This window comes from Macrosteles quadrilineatus, unplaced genomic scaffold (genome assembly GCF_028750875.1).
Source record: "Macrosteles quadrilineatus isolate MER2022 unplaced genomic scaffold, UCM_ALF_1.0 Scaffold_1__1_contigs__length_201487025, whole genome shotgun sequence".
Taxonomy (NCBI): Eukaryota; Metazoa; Arthropoda; class Insecta; order Hemiptera; family Cicadellidae; genus Macrosteles; species Macrosteles quadrilineatus.
The window spans coordinates 122,786,805-122,805,498 of NW_026542594.1; the positions used below are offsets into that span (position 1 = coordinate 122,786,805).

General features: G+C 36.5%; 1 protein-coding gene and 1 long non-coding RNA gene across 2 annotated transcripts in view; one reads left to right on the forward strand and one right to left on the reverse strand.

The window, feature by feature from the left end:
- LOC128984312 (uncharacterized) overlaps positions 1-6,696 on the forward strand; it is a 36,708-nt gene extending 30,012 nt beyond the window's left edge. The window contains exons 2-3 of the long non-coding RNA XR_008489989.1: positions 4,986-5,144; positions 6,588-6,696. This is a non-coding gene — a long non-coding RNA (uncharacterized LOC128984312). The remainder of the gene's footprint in view (positions 1-4,985; positions 5,145-6,587) is intronic.
- The window catches only part of LOC128984248 (uncharacterized), a 188,647-nt gene continuing 170,088 nt past the window's right edge, over positions 136-18,694 (reverse strand). Inside the window, exon 15 of the mRNA XM_054403554.1 lies at positions 136-401. Coding sequence (XP_054259529.1) covers positions 189-401 — 213 coding nt within the window. The 3' untranslated portion in view covers positions 136-188. The remainder of the gene's footprint in view (positions 402-18,694) is intronic.

Sequence of the window (18,694 nt, forward strand, 5' to 3'; positions counted from 1 at the left end):
CATGTAAATATTTCATTATGCTTTTTACATACCGGTAGCTGTTGGATATTTTATTTGGCTCAATATTATGACATAGAGGGGGGGGGGGGGGGTTGAGACATTCGTGCTCCAGGGCGCTACAAATCTGACTAGGCCACTGCCACTGTCTGCAGGGTTCAAATTTCTAAAAACTGTTGATTCTATGTCTACTAAGCATTCTCTGTTTCTAAGGAGCTCAACCGTCGCACACCAGTAAATATTCCTTGAAGCTTAGACACAACAGCTTTGTCATGTTCTGACAGTGAACAAGAATCCCAGAACTCTGAACGGAGGCTAAGCTGATCCCAAGCAGAGGCAGGAGAGAGGCCTAATGGAGTGTGGAGAAGAGTATTCCAGTCTGGACTCCAAGTGCCTGCTAAGACCTGAAAACATAACCAAACAACAAAACTTATACTGAAGTATATGCTTGATAACAAAAGAATCCCAATAGAGAGAACAACTCACAAGATAGATTCACTACGAGATATTCAAGTCTACAAACAAAGTGCATGCTAAACCAACATCAGATTCTTCAGTAAAGCAGTCAATAACTAATGTTCAGTCGCCCTACGCTTCTCCTATAGCTTAGCTTCTAACAAAACAACGATTCCACAAACCCGAGCCGCAGAGACAAGCAGATGTACAGTTCCGGCAAGTCACGTAAGCATGGGAGCAGCTGTCTGCACTTGACCTCATGCTAGCAGACAGCACCAACTCAACAGTATGTTTTCACTTCCAGCAGCGCCGTGCCAGCACCTACCAGTCAGTGAAAGTCAAAACAGAGTCGCCCCTTCCCGCCAGAGTGTGCTGATGTGTTGTTCACATCCAAATACATGCAGTCTACTGTCTATAGTGTTTATATAGTCAGTGATTAAAGTCTACAATCAAGGTGCATGCTAAACCAACCACTTCAGCTGCGTTTACATTGAAGGCACACTTGGGCAAGTAAAATGGTGGCGCACGCTTGGCCAAACTTGCCCTTTGAAAAAAATTGTAGCAGATTACTGGAAACCTGTGGCTACTTGTCCAGTCATGGTTACAGTTATCGCCACTAGCAAGGGCACGCAGGGTCAAGGTTGCGCCTCTTAAATCACAAAACAAAAAAATTTGTTTTTTGAAACAAGCGTGCCTCAGTTGTTGTGGTTCACTGACAAAGTAGCACCATTTGTGTAACTGAAAACTTATTTGTTTTATTTAAGTGTTGTTATACGTGTTTAAATTGTTCAACATGTATACTGAGGCATTGATTGATTCAGTGCTTTTATTACTTTTTTTATAGCTATATCTATATCTATATCTATTAGCTTTTTATATCTATACGCTAGTTGACAATAGATTTTGACTTATCAATAAAAAAACTTTGAATTTTATTGTTTATCAAAATAGACCTTTCATTACACTGTCTCAAAAACAGTTGTCTTATGGATAGTTTTGTTTCCCTAAAGATGGCTTTTTGCGGACTTCGAATCATACGGTTATGTCAAAGCTCATTATTTCAAAAACAAATCAGCTGTTCTGATCCTTTAAAATGCTTTAACAATATATAAAAACACTTTGTTTGTTTCTTACACAACCTTTACAAAAATATTTTTTATTTTCTGCTATAATATCTAACAATGTAATGAAAAATATTGTTTATAACTCGTCCTAAAATGCTTTTTTGTGACTTAATCAAATTTTGTAATTTAATCGAGTTATATACGATATCGCTCCAAAAAAGCCTACTTTAGGGACTAGTAACGAAAACTACTATATTATAATGCTTTGTTAAAAAACTAAAGCTCCTCTAGGCTTATTAAACTAGTAGTACGCTTATTCTGCACGTAACGGGATGAGTGAACGTGAGCGTAACAATGGAAGAGTCCACCCGAACCTATCCTACTTACCGGTGTCATTGGTGAACACAATGTAATTTGTATGGGCAAATCAACCAAATCTCAGTCGACAACAATCCTAACTTCTTGTCCATTAATTAATCAAAGTTATTGGATGCAAATGCATTATTCTAACTGCCACCAACGGTTCCCACTCACCGCACTGTTTGCCTTGACTACTTCCTTCACCACTTCCTTCGTCGTGGACCTGTTTACCTCCCCTTTCATAGCATTTTAGTATCGCAGATACATAAATCTAACTGTCACAAAGGGTTCCCACACTCCAGACTTCTCGCCTTGACTACTTCCTTTATCACTTCCTACGTCGTAGACCTGTTTCCCTCCCTTCCCATAGCATTTTAGAATTGCAGATACATTAATCTAACTTTCATAAAGGGTTCCCACACTCCTGACTGCTTGCCTTGACTACTTCCTTCACCACTTCCTTCGTCGTGGACCTGTTCCCTCCCTTCCCATAGCATTTTTGAATTGCAGATACATTAATCTAATCTTCTTACACCCTTGAAGGATAGTTGATTTAATTAAAATAGTCATTTACTTTGTGCCTGGTTAGATGAAAATAAAACCCCTAACCTAGCTTACCGCATGCAGAGCACATGGTACAGGCTTGGGAGCATTCCAACAACTAACTTAAGTTAATAATAACTACGGTACTTTAACGAACTTAAAACTTAAAGTCCTATCTGACCTAACTTATTTGTTTGACCAATTCCTATTTAGAGTAGGCCTACCGTAACTTAGGTGATTGAGAGCCAGTTTGCACTACCTTAACTTAACAGCATTTAACTTAATTTAACTTAGGGCCTAAGTTATTTAACAAAATTGCATAAAATATGTTAAATTTCCCCAGGTGTCTAAATTTTTACATTGACTCTTTAACAGTAGAAAAAAGTTATTTTGTTAATGAATTTATACACACATTGCTTGGTTTCAGGCCCGTTTTTGACCCTGTCAGCGCCCTAGGCACGTCTAATAGTAGCGCCCCTTTGCAATATATACAGGGTGGCTGAAAAGTAACTTGCACCCCCACTTAACTTTTCAACCATTTGAGATATTTGAAATCGGTTTGCGGCAACTTTCTTAGATATGAGGGGCTACAATAATTATGGTCAATTTTGAAAATTTTGCCCTTAGCCCTTAGCTTTTTTAATTTTAGCGGGGGTAAGAGGCAGCTCAAAATTTTCAAATGACAAGTATAGTCAAGTTTGGTATCATTTTACAGGTCTTGACGAAACATGAACATCAACATAAAAAAAACCAAAATCGGCTCACTAATAACAAAATGGCGCCCTAAAACGTTTCAAATCCAAATAACCATGAGGGTGGCAAACAAATTAACTTGCACCCTCCCTAACTTTTTAACTATTTGAGATATTTGAAATCGGTTTGCGGCAACTTGTTTGGAAATGAAGGGCTACAATAATCACGGTCAGTTTTGAAAATTTTGCCCTTAGGGGTAGCAGGGGTAGGGAGTAGCTCAAAATTTTCAAATAGCAAGTATAGTCGAGTTTGGTATCATTTTGTAGGTCTTGATGAAACATAACAATTAACATAATTAGAAAATAGAAATCGGATCATTATAATAACAAAATGGCAGCGCAAAATTACTTTGAATAACCATTGTCTCAATCATTTTTAGCTGCCATTTTGTTATTAATGGTCCGATTTCTATTTTCTTTATGTTAATTGTTATGTTTCATCAAGACCTACAAAATGACACCAAACTCGACTATACTTGCTATTTGAAAATTTTTAGCTATCCCCTACCCCCGCTACCCCTAAGGGCAAAATTTTCAAAATTGACCATAATTATTGTAGCCCGTCATATCTAAGAAGGTTCCGCAAACCGATTTCAAATATCTCAAATGGTTGAAAAGTTAAGTGGGGGTGCAAGTTACTTTTCAGCCACCCTGTATATAACAGGGTGTATATCGACCGGGAAATCCGGGAATCATGCGGGAGATCTTTGAACCGTGAATTTCGTATTCCTACCTGGAGTTTTCAATTTACCGTGATCGCTCATGACAACAGTGACGTTTCCGTGATCGCGCATGACAACAGTGACGTTTCCGAGACCGCGGGAGACAATAATAAATGTCTACACACGGCCGCGAGGGATGATCAGAATTTTCCGCGATCGCAGAAGACGATGATGGTATCTACTATCTACAGATGAGCCGCAACGGATGATCAGAATATTACCACAATCACAGAAGACGATTGATGTCCACACGACCGCGGGAAACCTCAAGAACTTTGCCGCAATCGTGGAAGACGATGATGATCTCCACAAAACTGCAGGACATGATTAAAATTTTGCCGCAATCGCTGGAGACGATTACCATGGATTCATGACTGCGGGATACGTACGATATCTACAGGACCGCGGGAGATATAATAACTATTTCTACACGGCCACGAGGGATGATCAGAATATTGCCGCGATCACGGAAGACGATGATAATGTCCTCACGACCGCGGGAAAATATCAGAATTTTGCCTCATTTGCGGTAGATGATAATAATCTCCTCACGACTGCGGGATACGTTCTTATATTGCCTCGATCATGGAAGACAATAATTTTATGTCCAAACGACCTGACTGCAGAAAATAGTAAGAATCTGCAAACGCGGGAGACGATTACAATGCCTACACGGTCGCGAGTGGTTATCAGAAGTTTACCGCGATATCATGCAAATACTACCACGAATTTTTTTTTAATTTCCAAATTTTTGGCGCCCCCCAAAAAAGCCAATTGCCTCGCGCCCTAGGCACGTGCCTACCGTGCCTTTTCGGTAAATCGGCCCTGCTTGGTTTTTGTATCCATACAACACCAATTATTTATACTTTGTGATAGCCTGTTTAAATTGAAATTGAAGGGAAGTAGACATAAATGCTGTCGGGGCATTCTATGTGCGTGCCAGGTTGATGCTTATTATTGAAGCACTGTATTGCAAGCATCTGCACACACAATACTTTAAACTACTTACTAACATTGTAGGCCTATAGTTCTTATATAAGTTATGGCTTTTGGAAGAATATTTAACTAACAGAAATATGTATTTGTTTTAGATGAAATTTCTCTCAAGATTAGAGGTGCAAACTGTTGGAGTTCTTGCAGTGAGGGCTCTCGTTACTTCACTAACAGATGAAGCGGCAACCCTATTTGGTTGGGCTGGCTAGAGGGGGAAGGGAGTGTTCTCAATTCTAGGCCCAAAAACAGCTCATAAAGTAAGTTCTTGATTGTTTTTTTTAATTATTAATTAGTCTTGTTTAAAATTTGTAATGCGTACCGTACCTCAAAGAATAACTTAATATTCACACATTCTCATATCCCAAAACAATTGTTTTAAGCAGTCCAAGGAGGTCATGCAATAGGAATGATGAGCATTAAACATTTATTTATAACTCTTTATATCAAAATAGCTCTAGGCCTACCTACTTAAATAAAGCTAAGAGCTCGGTTTTCAGTTTTTAGAAAATTGTTGATTTTATAATCCCTTTAATGTAGGCCTACCGGGTGTTCAAAAAGTCTTGACACCTCTTAATATTTTTTTATCTTAATTGGTTAGAAAATTCAAACTTTGCACAACTACATAAAATGTATAAAAACTACCTTTTGCAATCATACCATCTTTGTAACTTCACGGGGGAACGGCCCATGAGGAGTAAGTACAAAATCTTAATTGTAAGCATTAGTTTATATACACATCATTTTAAAGGGCTGGTTAAGTGGAGTTCAATGCTGTAAACCGTGCCATAAGGTTCACAATCACTAAAATAAATTAAAACTCCATTACGGTGATAAAAGATTGGCTAAGACTGTCATGATATTGAATCTTTAGCAAACAGAAAGCAAGGTAATTTGATACCAATGGTTGATTAATCTAATAGTTGACATCAGTCACCATCAAAGCAAAATGTAAAAACTAGATGTTTCATCAGCCTTACAGAAATGATGCTTTATTTGCACAAGCCTATTAACTGTCTGTATCTACGATATAAAAATTAGACAAACAAATTAAAACCCACACATTTTTAACTTCGACAATTAACTAACTTAAACACTGAATAGGCCTACAATTCTTTTTGTGGGGAGGAGGTTAACATTTTTTTACGCACACTGAAAGGCTCATTGGCCTTTCAGTAAGTGCCAACCTCCTGCAGGCTTTTTGTCCCTGGGCTACCGACTAAAAAACCCTCTCATCTGTTTTGACACTAATCTGGAACTGTTTTCCACATTACTTTGGACTAGGCCTTATGGACCATTGGGACATTCCTTCTTATATTATTCCGAATGTTCATGCTGATCAAGATTGGCCACCTTCTTAGCCCGAATGGCCTCGGCAAACTGCTTGGCAAGGTTCTAGATGACTTCCCCCTAGAGCATAGCTCCAACCATGTTGTCGATGAACGGTGAACATTGAATGCAATAAAGTCCCTACAGATACATCATATGTTTTGCATTGGAAACGGTAACCTTTAAACAAGCAAAGCATTATTATAGGTTTAAAGAAGTTAACACCAAAGTGGGCTCACTAAATTCAAAGTAACCAGATGTTCTGATTGTGCTATACAATATTTTAATTCTGTTTATTAATAATGCCTGAAAAATTGAGTACATCAAACACCAGTTGAATATTCAATGTTAATAATATAATGTTATTTTTTCAGGAGAGTAACAACTGGAGAGGGTGAAGACTGCATCCCATTAACGGCTCATATGCTCAATCTTTAGATAATCTTTGTGTTTTTAAATTTTATTACTTAAAATACATACATATTGGAGTATAATTCTGTATATTGATTTAAGGCCTACAAATTTTCTAGTCAGACTTTTTTTTCTTTTTAATAGACACAGAGTAACAAGAATTAAGAATTTTCTAATGGATGATAAATTTAACAGAATGCTTATCTTGCCAGCAAAACAGAATAAAATGCACAAACCACAATTCTTTTACCGAAAAAGGCAGGTAGACCTAATAATTCTGTTTGATTGTGAATTCTCTTCTGTTTTTGTTACTAAAGTAAGCCTGCTGTTGAATTTATCGATAAAAATCCTTTAAAACGCTGGCCTAAAGTCGTCTTAACAAAAAATACCAACAAAAGTTCGTTAGTAAACAATCAATATTGTAACATACAAAAAAATGTATTCACCTCCATAACATTTTATATGTAACAATCCGTACAGTTATCTAATAACAGGTATAATCGAGATTCATATTAATATTATAGCTTACATTTGGTTATTTTCATTTTGTGTTTGACCATTGAAAATAGCCATGAAATGAATCATATTGTTTTCTAATATAACAGTATCTCTATTATATAGGCTAGTAAATCACTCCAACTTAAATTGTAGGGTTATACGATCATAGATCATTTCAGTAAGAAGTAAAACAATTTATGGTTCTTGCCATTGATTTCAGTGAAAATTTTAATAAGTTAATGGCAGTATGATCAATATTTTGTATGTGGATAGTGTAAGGCATAGAATGGCCTTTTACAATTATTTACCACAAAAGAGGGTAATATATATGCAAGTACTGTAATCTAAAAAATTGTAATGTATCAATAATGATATTAAAATGACAGCATACAAATTTTGTTTTCAGGAAAAAACTATAGGCCTGGATAACATTCTTTTCTTTTATGTGGTGCATCATTTTAACTAGTCATTCACAAGTAATTCTCGTGTTATTCACAAGTTAATCACGTGTCATTCACAAGCTTTTCTCGTTTCTTTCACAAGTTTTTCACGTGACATTCACGAGTTTTTCACGTGTTATTCACCAGTTTTTCACGTGTCATTCATGAGTTTTTCACGTGAAAATGTGTAGGACGTGAAAAAATAGGAACACAATTACGTTATTTTCACGAGTTTTTTTCACGTGAAAAAGTGTGTCGTCTTTGCAATTAAGCTATTCACGTGAAATTCTTGTGATTTTTTCCAGTCGTGTACGAGAAATTCACGTGAAATTGGTAAATAGATTTAGTGATTATCACGTGAAATTCACGTGCTTGTGCTTACTGGGACAGTTTCAACCTACATTTGACGTTTGTTGTATTTGCAACTGTGTTACAACTTGTTATACGCACGACTTCCAATCGCAAATATTTACATCCACTGGAAAGGTTAGTGACACCTGTCACTTGGTAGGTGGGAGGGGAGTGTGCGATACTGGCGCCGACAGCGCGCGCCTCGTTGCGGCCGCCGTGGCAAGCTTGTTTTGGCGCAAATAAAATCGGCTGACTATTCTCCATATGGATTGCGCTTCTTATAGTTTTTGTATTCATTGCTTCATGTGATGGTGATTATATAAGCAAAACACACAAAAAAATGGCATTATCTCAAATCTGAGACCTTCATAACTACTAAAACATAACTAACCAGCCAACTATCTTAATACACTCAGTAAAACAATTGTTTTTTTTTTACAATATCAAATTTATAGATTCACTTAAAAGAACTGTAATTTGAATTTATTTACCAGTGAAATTCATATGTTAATAAATGTGGGCATTTCAAAATAAAATAAAATGTTACAAAAGTTACATTACATTCACATTCGCATTGATTCCAGCGTTTAAACCAAAATCCATCTGTTATACGCTACGTAGTGAAACTATTTGCTACGTAGCGGCATTTCAAAACATTTTTGAAGAAACTGGTGAATGGTTGATATGTAAACTTTGTTAATGTCAATGGGTTTCCTTCAAACTAATTCATCAGTTGTTTTTTTATGAAAGCTAATATTAAAAATTTAGTTTTTCTCAAGTAAGCCTATTTCATTAAAAACACAATATCAACTAAGACAATATTATTTAAAAAGCTGTATGTATTACCATGTATACACATCAAATTTTTTCGCATTAGAACACGTTGTTCTGTTTTTTTAATACACCACACAATTCATACTATTTACAAACCAATTCATCCAATCAATTCATCCTGAAATCAGTCTTAGCATTGCAGATACATTAATCCATTCCCACACTCAACACTGCTCACCTTTACTACTTCCTTCACCACTCCCTACGTCGTGGACATGTTTCCCTCTCTTCCCATAGCATTTTAGGATTGCAGATACATTAATGTAATTGCCACAGACAGTTCCCACACTCTGCACTGCGGGCCTTACTACTTCCTTCACCATTTCCTACGTCATAGACCTGTTTCCTCCCCTTCTCATTTTAGGATGAGCATTTAAGGATTGAAGATACATTAATCTAACTGACACAGACGGTTCTCACACTATGCTCATACTTTAATACTTCCTAAGCCACTTCCTACGTCTTGGACCTGTTTTCATCACTTTCCATAGCATTTTAGTATTTTAGATACGTTAATCTTATTGCCACAAACATTCCCCACACTCCGCACTGCTAGCCTAAAAGCCTTTACTACTTCTTTCACCATTTCCTATGTCGTGGGCATGCTTCCCTTCTCCCTTCTTCCCTTCTCTTTATTTATCCTTTCTCATCCCATGTAGCACAGATGGTTGGGCCAACGTTGGTAAATTGTGGAGCCACACAGTTGGCCAACGGTAGAAATGTCACCTCTTTAAACTGTTTTCCAGCCAACCATTGTCCAACCGTTTTATTTCACACAAAATAATAAAGATTTAGTACGAAAAGCATAATTATTAGTTGAGTACATTGATTAAATAGTTCATAAAAACAAATTTTGAAAAAAAGCTAGAACAAAATTTTTTGGCCCAGACGGGTCTCGAATCCGGGTCCTTCGACTTATGAGCCTCTTACTTTACCACTGAGCTATCTGTGATTGTTGATATAGAGAGTTTTCAAGTGGTGAAAGAGTAGCCGACAGTTGCAATGGTCGCAATACTTCAAACATTTTTGATACTACACAGTATAATATGATTCTGTTAATCTGTTAAGGCATCATAAGTAGTTATTATTTATTTTTTTTTTTTTTTGGAGTTAGAGAGGATACTGGTATTTGAATATAGATTAATTAATTACCGTTAGATTATTAATGCTATTATAATAGCCTGTTATATGATTAATTACTCTTTCCCCTTAAATTGTTGCAAATAAGTTCAAGAATATTAATTTAAAAAATATTTGCATTATTATAATTATTAAAATTCATTGTTGTAGCCCCGGAACTGTAATATATCAAATATCTGGTTTTACAGTACCTTTATCAGTACCAAAAACTTTTGGAAACTTTTGGAACTGATAAAGGTATTGTAAAACCAGATATTTTATTATAATTATGTTGTGAAAGCTAGACCCAGAGAATGAAAGTCGTGTAAACTCAACTATATGGACCATCGTTGGTCCAACAAAAGTATCTTTTGTTGGTCCAACGGAGTGAAAAACGGTTGGACAACGGTTGGCTTGATGTATGATACCCAGCAATGCATATTAATGTATTTCATTAACAATGAACCAATGTTGGTCCACAGTTGTAAATATTGGTTGGCCCAACTACGAGATATACAGTTGGACAACAGTTGGTTGGTTGTGGAAGCTCCAACCAACCATCGACCAACTGTCCCACAGTTGGCCAACGTTGGCCCAACCATCTGTGCTACATGGGATAGCATTTCAGCATTGCAGATACATTAATCTAACTGCTACAAACGGTTTCTAGTTCCCACACTACACACTGCTCACCTTACTACTTCCTTCACCTCTTCCTACGTCGAGGACCTGTTTTCCTCCATTTCCATAGCATTTAAGGATTGCAGATCCCTTAATCTAATCGACATATACAGTTCCCACACTCCGGACTGCTTGCCTTTACTACTTCCTTCACCACTTCCTACGTCACGGACCTGTTTCCCTCCCTTCCCATAGGATTTTAGGATTGCAGATACCTTAATCTGTTCGTCATAAAAAGTTCCCAAACTCGGGACTGCTATACTTTACTACTTCCTTCACCACTTCTTACGTCACTGATCTGTTTCCCTCCCTTCCCTTAGTATCATTGTATTGCAAATATCTTATTGGTCATAAACAGATCCCACACTCCGGACAGTTCGCCTTGACTACTTCCTTCCCTACTTCCTACGTCGCGGGCCTGTTTTCCTCCCTTCCTATAGCATTTTAGGATTGCAGATCCCTTAATCTAATCGTCATAAAGAGTTCCCACACTCCAGACTGCTCGCCTTTACTACTTCCTTCACCACTTCCTAGGTCACAGACCCGTTTCCCTTCCTTCCCTTAGCATTATAGGATTGTAAATACCTTAATCTAATGGTCATAAACAGTTCCCACACTCCGAACAGCTTGCCTCTACTACTTCCTTCACCACTTCCTACGTTTCGGACCCGTTTCCTTCCCTTCCAATTGCATTTTAGGATTGCAGATACCTTAATCTAATCGTCATAAACAGTTCCCACACTCCGGACAGCTCACCTTGACTACTTCCTTCACCACTTTCTACGTTGCAGACCTGTTTTCCTCCCTTCCCCTAGCATTTTAGGATTGCAGATACCTTAATCTAATCGTCACAAACGGTTCCCACAGTCCGGACTACTCGCCTTTACTACTTCCTTCACCACTTCCTACGTCACGGACCTGTTTCCCTCTCTTCCCATAGCATCACAGGATTGCAAATACCTTAATCTAATGGTCATAAACAGATCCCATACTTCAAACAGCTCGCCTTTACTACTTCCTTCACAACTTTCTACGTTGCGGACCTGTTTCCAGTAGTATTTTAGGATTACAGATACTTAAATCTAATCGTCATAAATAGTTCCCACACTCCGGACAGCTCGCCTTGACTACTTCCTTCACCACTTCCTACGTCGCGGACCTGTTTCCAGTAGTATTTTAGGATTACAGATACTTAAATCTAATCGTAATAAATAGTTCCCACACTCTGGACAGCTCTCCTTTACTACTTCCTTCACCACTTCCCAGGTCGCGGACCTGTTTCCAGTAGTATTTTAGGATTACAGATACCTAAATCTAATCGTCATAAATAGTTCCCACACTCCGGACAGCTCGCCTTTACTACTTCCTTCACCACTTCCAATGTCGCGGACCTGTTTTCCTCCCTTTGCATAGAATTTTAGGATTGCAGATACCTTAATCTAATCGTCATAAACAGTTTCCACACTCCAGACTGCTCACCTTTACTACTTCCTTCACCACTTCCTACGTCACAGACCTCAAGGTAGTGCCGTCAATCGTCATTCGATTATATTTATGATCCATACCGTTTCTGTTTTGGTATCTGTGGAATAATGCTATCAGCTATTTCTTTATATACTGCATTCAAAAGTCAACAGCTTATCATATGTCTTTGTTTATGTGTCAAATACTGCTTCCATAAGGATTACATTGAAACTTTGAGACCCAGTGGGGCGGATTCCTGAGAGACTTTTTTAACACCATATAGATGTTGGCACTCACCGATATGGTCTTTATCACCATGCAAAATTTGAAAACGATTGATTCAGCCGTCTAGGAGGAGTTTGCGTATTACGAAATGCATAAGAGTCGACGTAAGAGCTTCGCTCGCTCCGCTCAATAAAACCATTAACTAGTTCAAGTAAAAAAGACACAGTTGTTAATGTTATTGTGGAAGGTGAATCAAGAATACAAAATATACTTATTATAGAATATACTTATTTAAGTTAATTTTTTAAGGATTTTAATGTATTTCATGTCTATTTGGGTTGCATGTTTTTATTTATTTGTTTTATTTACACCCTAATGATGTTTTCAACATCAATGGATATCACAACTCAACGTTCTTACTGATAATGGACTCAGGAGTATGAAAAAGTTCTTGTTAATGCAACTACACTGGATTGTTTGACTGAAGAACACGCAAAACAAACCTTAAGATTACTAAGTTCAACGATCCAGAGGCTATTTCATCATAAAATTCTACTTTGGTTTGATACTTATTGAATCAAGTATTCAAAACACAACGCATGTATTAAACATGGCTGTTTCCCCCCCCCCCCCCCCAAATGTTAGTAGTATAGGATGAAATAAATCAATTTGCTAAATGTTATCAACATAAAGAAGCAAACTACAATAGTTTTTTTGTTCTTCATAAGGACAACACAAAATTTAAATGTACAGTTTTAGCGAATTTCCCATATAGGGAATAAGCTATTACCGTAGGTCTCATGGTAAGACCTGGACCCGGGACCAATTTACTTTTCCCTTTTGAGGATCAATCATTTTAATTTATTGTTGACAAATTCATATAGTGAATGCTGTAGATTTAAGGAAGTTAAGGTGAAAACTAGAAAAAAAGCCTGACTTAAAATGGTATACACCAGAATTGAAGAGCTTTAAAGTGTATGTAAATGCTTTTTATGATAGATATAAAAATAGCTTGGGGACAGAAAATGAAAATATCTTCAAACAAGAATATATAGATGTAAAAAAAGGTACAAACACAAAGTTAACTATTGCAAAAAAGTTGCAAATGAAAAGTACATTTTTAATTCCTCAAATAAATGTAAAGCTGTGTGGGCTATAATAAAAACTGAGTCAAATTGTAATGTCACTAAGCAAGAAAATTTATTAATTGATTCAGATACTTTTAATGACTATTTTGTTAATATTTTAAGTAGTATAAATGTTGTTAGTGATAAGAATAAATCCCATGACAAGGCAGTAGAATTAGTAAATAATTTCGTCCTTGAAAGAAAAAGAGATTTGAATAAATATCTGGTTTGGCAAACAATTGAAGGTAAAGATGTAACTAAAGTTGTTACTAGCTTAAGTTCATCATGTAGTGAAGACTACTATGGTTTATCAAATAGAGTTCTAAAGGAAATATGTCAGGTGATAGTGACACCGTTGACTTTACTGTTTAATATGATCTTGGAACAGGGTATATATCCGCAAGCACTAAAAGTAACAAAAGTGATACAGTACCAGTCTATAAAAAGGGTGAAAAGTTGAGCCCATCTAGTTACTGACCAATATCTCTGGTTCCTATAATAAGTAAAGTTTTTGAATCCTGTATTAAGGCTCAACTTGATACATTTTTTGTGACTAATAATTTGTTTTGTGAGGAACAGTATGGTTTAATGCAAGGTAAAAATACAGTAAAAGCAGTAGAGAATGTGATAGAAACAGTGTTAGAAAACTTAGAAAATAAGCTGTTATCATCTGCCATACTCATAGATCTTACTAAAGCTTTTGATTGCATGAATCATGAGCTACTGCTAGACAAACTGTTTCACTATGGTATCAGAGGTAAAGAACTTAATTTATTTAAAACATACTTGAGTGGTAGAGAACTTGGGTGGTACAGGGCAGTGATAAGTCTGGCTTTAGAACGATATTAATGGGTGTGCCTCAGGGATCAGTCCTTGGACCTCTTTTATTTATTATTGGTGTGAACGATTTTGCTTCAAATATTCCTTGTACCACAGTGTTATATGCAGATGATACCACACTTCTTAACAGTAAAAAACACCTAGATGATCTAATAAGAACTGAGAACCAAGCCTTAGAAATAGCAATGGAATGGTTTCATTCTAATCTTTTAATTGTTAACGGGAAAAAGACTGAAAAAAATATCTTTTCTTTGGACTTTTCTATTTATAAAGATGTGAAACCTGTTAAGTTGTTAGGTATTTATCTTGATAGTAGGTTAAGTTGGGAAACTCATGTCGAGCAGTTGTGTAGAAAATTGTCTAGAGTAATTCACCTTCTTAGAAAGTTGAAAGATTGTGTAACCAAAAACATGCTCATAACTGCCTATTATGCTTTTTTTCATTCTCACTTAAATTATGCCATAACTTTAAGGGGCAACTCGTGTAGTGCATTAGAAGCTTTTAAGTGGCAAAAAAGAGCTGTAAGAGTCATTAAAAATGTTTCAGATAGGGAGTCATGTGTTCCCTTATTCAAAGAGCTTAAAATAATGACTCTTCCAAATTTGTACATTTTTTGCTTCCTGATAGATGTTAAGAATTCTATGTGTAAATTGTCTGTTAGAAAAGAAATACATGACTATCAAACGAGGAAAAACTATCTTCTTAACTTAATCTCTGTACGGTTAAAAAAAACAAGAAACAGTCATGTTTATATGAAAATTAAATTATTTAATAAACTGCCAGAAAACATGTGAAATATAACTTCAAAACAGTTTGAAAATAAGATTAAAATATGGTTAAGAGAACATATTTTTTATACTGTTGATGAATTTTTAGCTTGTGACATTAGCACTTTAAGAATTTAAATTGGATAATTGTTTAGATTTTATATTAATCGTTTGTTATGTCATTCCCTGGTGTTTTTATATTTTGTTATTGTTCTTATCTATAAATATTCTATTTTTCATGTACCTTTTACTTAGAATAGGCTATTTACATACATTATATGCTTGTGACTTTGTCAATTGCACACATGTGTTTAAAGACAATAAAAATCTTTGACTTTGACTTTGACTTTGTTTGCAATCCGAGTGACGTCAGAATATGTGGGAATAGCACACCTATGTTTTTTCCTTCCACCATGCTAGAGGCCAAAAACACCATCCGTTCAAGTTCATATATATACATATATATATTATAATTGATATTGTTCACGTGTAGGGCTACTGTAATTAATATTAACTAGGTGGCGTTCGCAGAGGCATCAACAAAGTTGAGCGGAGTCATCAAGGGTTCATATTATATTGTTTTTGTCATACTGCAGTAAAAACAGTCGTTTTTAATGCATGCGTTTAGGGTCTAAAGTAGCATTTTTACACTTTAGGGAGTAAAAATCGATTTTAGCCTCTATGGAGTAAAAATCAGCTGTTGTCAACTCAGTTGTAAATTTCTATTATAAACGATTGCATGTATCGAAATATGTATCGATTCGTGCTTCGTAATCAGTTTAACCTACAGTCTACAGTCTCTTTCCATAGTATTTTAGCATTGCAGATACATTAATCCATTCCCACACTCAACACTGCTCACCTTTACTACTTCCTTCACCACCCCCTACGTCGTGGACGTGTTTGCCTCTTCCCATAGCATTTTAGGATTGCAGATACATTAATGTAATTGCTAAAAACAGTTCCAACACTCTGCACTGCAAGCCTTACAACTTCCTTCACCATTTCCTACGTCATAGACCTGTTTCCTTCCCTTATCGTAGCATTTAAGAATTAGATACATTTATCTAACTGCCCAAACGGTTCCCCTACTCTGCACTGCCAGCCTTTACTACTTCCTTCACCACTTCCTACGTCGTGGGGCCTGTTTCCTCCCCTCATAGCATTTTAGGATTGAAGATACATTAATCTAACTGCCACAGACGGTTCTCACACTATGCTCATACTTTAATAATTCCTAAGCCACTTCCTACATCGTGGACCTGTTTTAATCACTTTACATAGTATTTTAGATACGTTAATCTAATTGCCACAAACATTGCCCACACTCCGCACTGCAAGCCTTTACTACTTCTTTCACAATTTTCTATGTCGTGGGCATGCTTCCATCCCTTCTAATAGCATTTCAGCATAGGAGATACATTAATCTAACTGCTACAAACGGTTTTCATTTCCCACACTCCACACTGCTCATCTTACTAATTCCTTCACCTCTTCTTACGTCGCGGACCTGTTTCCTTCCCTTCCCATAGAATTTTAAGATTGCAGATACCTAAATCTAATAGTCATAAACAGTTTCCACTCACCGGACAGCTCGCCTTGACTACTTCCTTCACCACTTCCTACGTCTCGGACCTGTTTCCCTCCCTTCCCTTAGCATTTTCGGATTGCAAATACCTTAATCTATTGGTCATAAACAGATCCCATACTCCGGACAGCTCGCCTTTACTACTTCCTTCACCACTTCCTACGTCACGGACCTGTTTCCCTCCCTTTCCATGGCATTTTAGAAATGCAGATACCTAAATCTAATAGTCATAAACAGTTTCCACACTCCGGACAGCTCGCCCTGACTACTTCCTTCAACACTTCCTACATCGCGGACCCGTTTCCCTCCCTTCCCATTAGGGATGGAAGAGATTGAATTTTTAGTTCGAGACAAGACGAGACGAGATTTTTTATTTCTCATAAAATTTCGAGACAAGATCGAGACGGGATTTCCCTTCTCATACACAACGGGAAATGCACGTTCAAAATTTTTACCTGATTTTGTAACATTGTTAGATGACTGTTTAAATACAAAAATAATGATAATAGGCAAGAATATTAATTTACAATCTTTTATTAAAAAACATCAGCATAACATTTTTTTATTAATCAAGCCTAACTTATTAAAAATGCCTACGATTAGGAAACATAGTGATATTAGTTAGGATAGAGTTCAACTTATCCTAAAATAAAATAAATCATAAAATAAAAGCAATATTAATTTTTATAAAATAGTTACTTGTTTTGACATTTTATAGTAATAAAACATTCCTCACACTGCTTACACTTAACAAAGCTTCTCAAATGTTATTAAAGTAATATTATTAAAATAATTAAAGTAATATTTACATTTAAAGAATTAATTAAATAAGAACGCCTTCGCAAAGGAAACGCAACTACAACACGCTCCCGTATTGCGGGTATTGCATTGACTTTCTGCAGGCGTTTTTTTTTCTCGTCTCGATAAAAATCTCGGCCAAAAAGAAATCTTGTCTCGTGTAACGAGATTTAAAATTTCCCGAAAATTTCCCAAAATTTCGAGACTTGACCATCCCTACTTCCCATAGAATTTTAGGAATGCAGATACCTTAATCTAATCGTCATAAACTGTTCCCACACTCCAGACAGCTCACCTTGACTACTTCCTTCACCACTTCCTACGTCGCGGACCCGTTTTACTCCCTTCCCATAGAATTTTACGAATTCAGATACCTAAATCTAATAGTCATAAACAGTTTCCACACTCCGGACAGCTCGCCTTTACTACTTCCTTCACCACTTCCTACGTCACGGACCTGTTTCCCCCCTTTCCATAGCATTTTAGATATGCATATACCTTAATCTAATCGTCATAAACAGTTCCCACACTCCGAAAAACTCGCGACTACTTCCTTCACCACTTCCTACATCACGGGCCCGTTTTCCATCCTTCCCATAGAATTTTATAAATTCAGATACCTAAATCTGATAGTCATAAACAGTTTCCACACTCCGGACAGCTCGTCTTGACTACTTCCTTCACCACTTCCTACGTCACGGACCACAAGCTAGTGTCGTCATCTATATAAATAAAATAAGAGTTTTGTCTGTACATTGCTCAGAATCATTCATTTGTAGGTTATTTTTACGTTTTATACATTAAAGAAGCCGAAACAAGTCTCATCTAAATTTCTGTCTGTCCGTCTGTCTTTCTGTAACACTCAAGATGGCATTTTACGCAATCTTCTCCAGGAAAATGAGAGTACCTATCAAGATCCAAGCCATTTTAATGTATTCACTGGATTAGAGAGAGTGTCTTTAGCCATTAAAATATGGCCTCACTACTTAGTAAATAACATTACGGACGTTCAAAAATGCAGTTTTGTGCGATTTTTGTCAAGTTTTCGTCCAATTTTTAATTTAATCACATAATGATCTATGAAATAACGAACAGCTGTTCGGATCAAGATTATTTTTTCTAGCTGTCACTGATATGTTTACAAATGTTGTTTACAAATACCACAACCATTTCCGATCACGTTTTGAAGGCAAAGCCCATCCAAGTGAGATTAAAAACGTTGTCTTACATAACGGATTTAATTAATCGCAAGTGGAATAATATAGTGTAACCGTAAATGAAATTTAATAGCATTATCCAGGTCAGGAACCAGAGATTCTTTGTGTATAAAATTTTTCT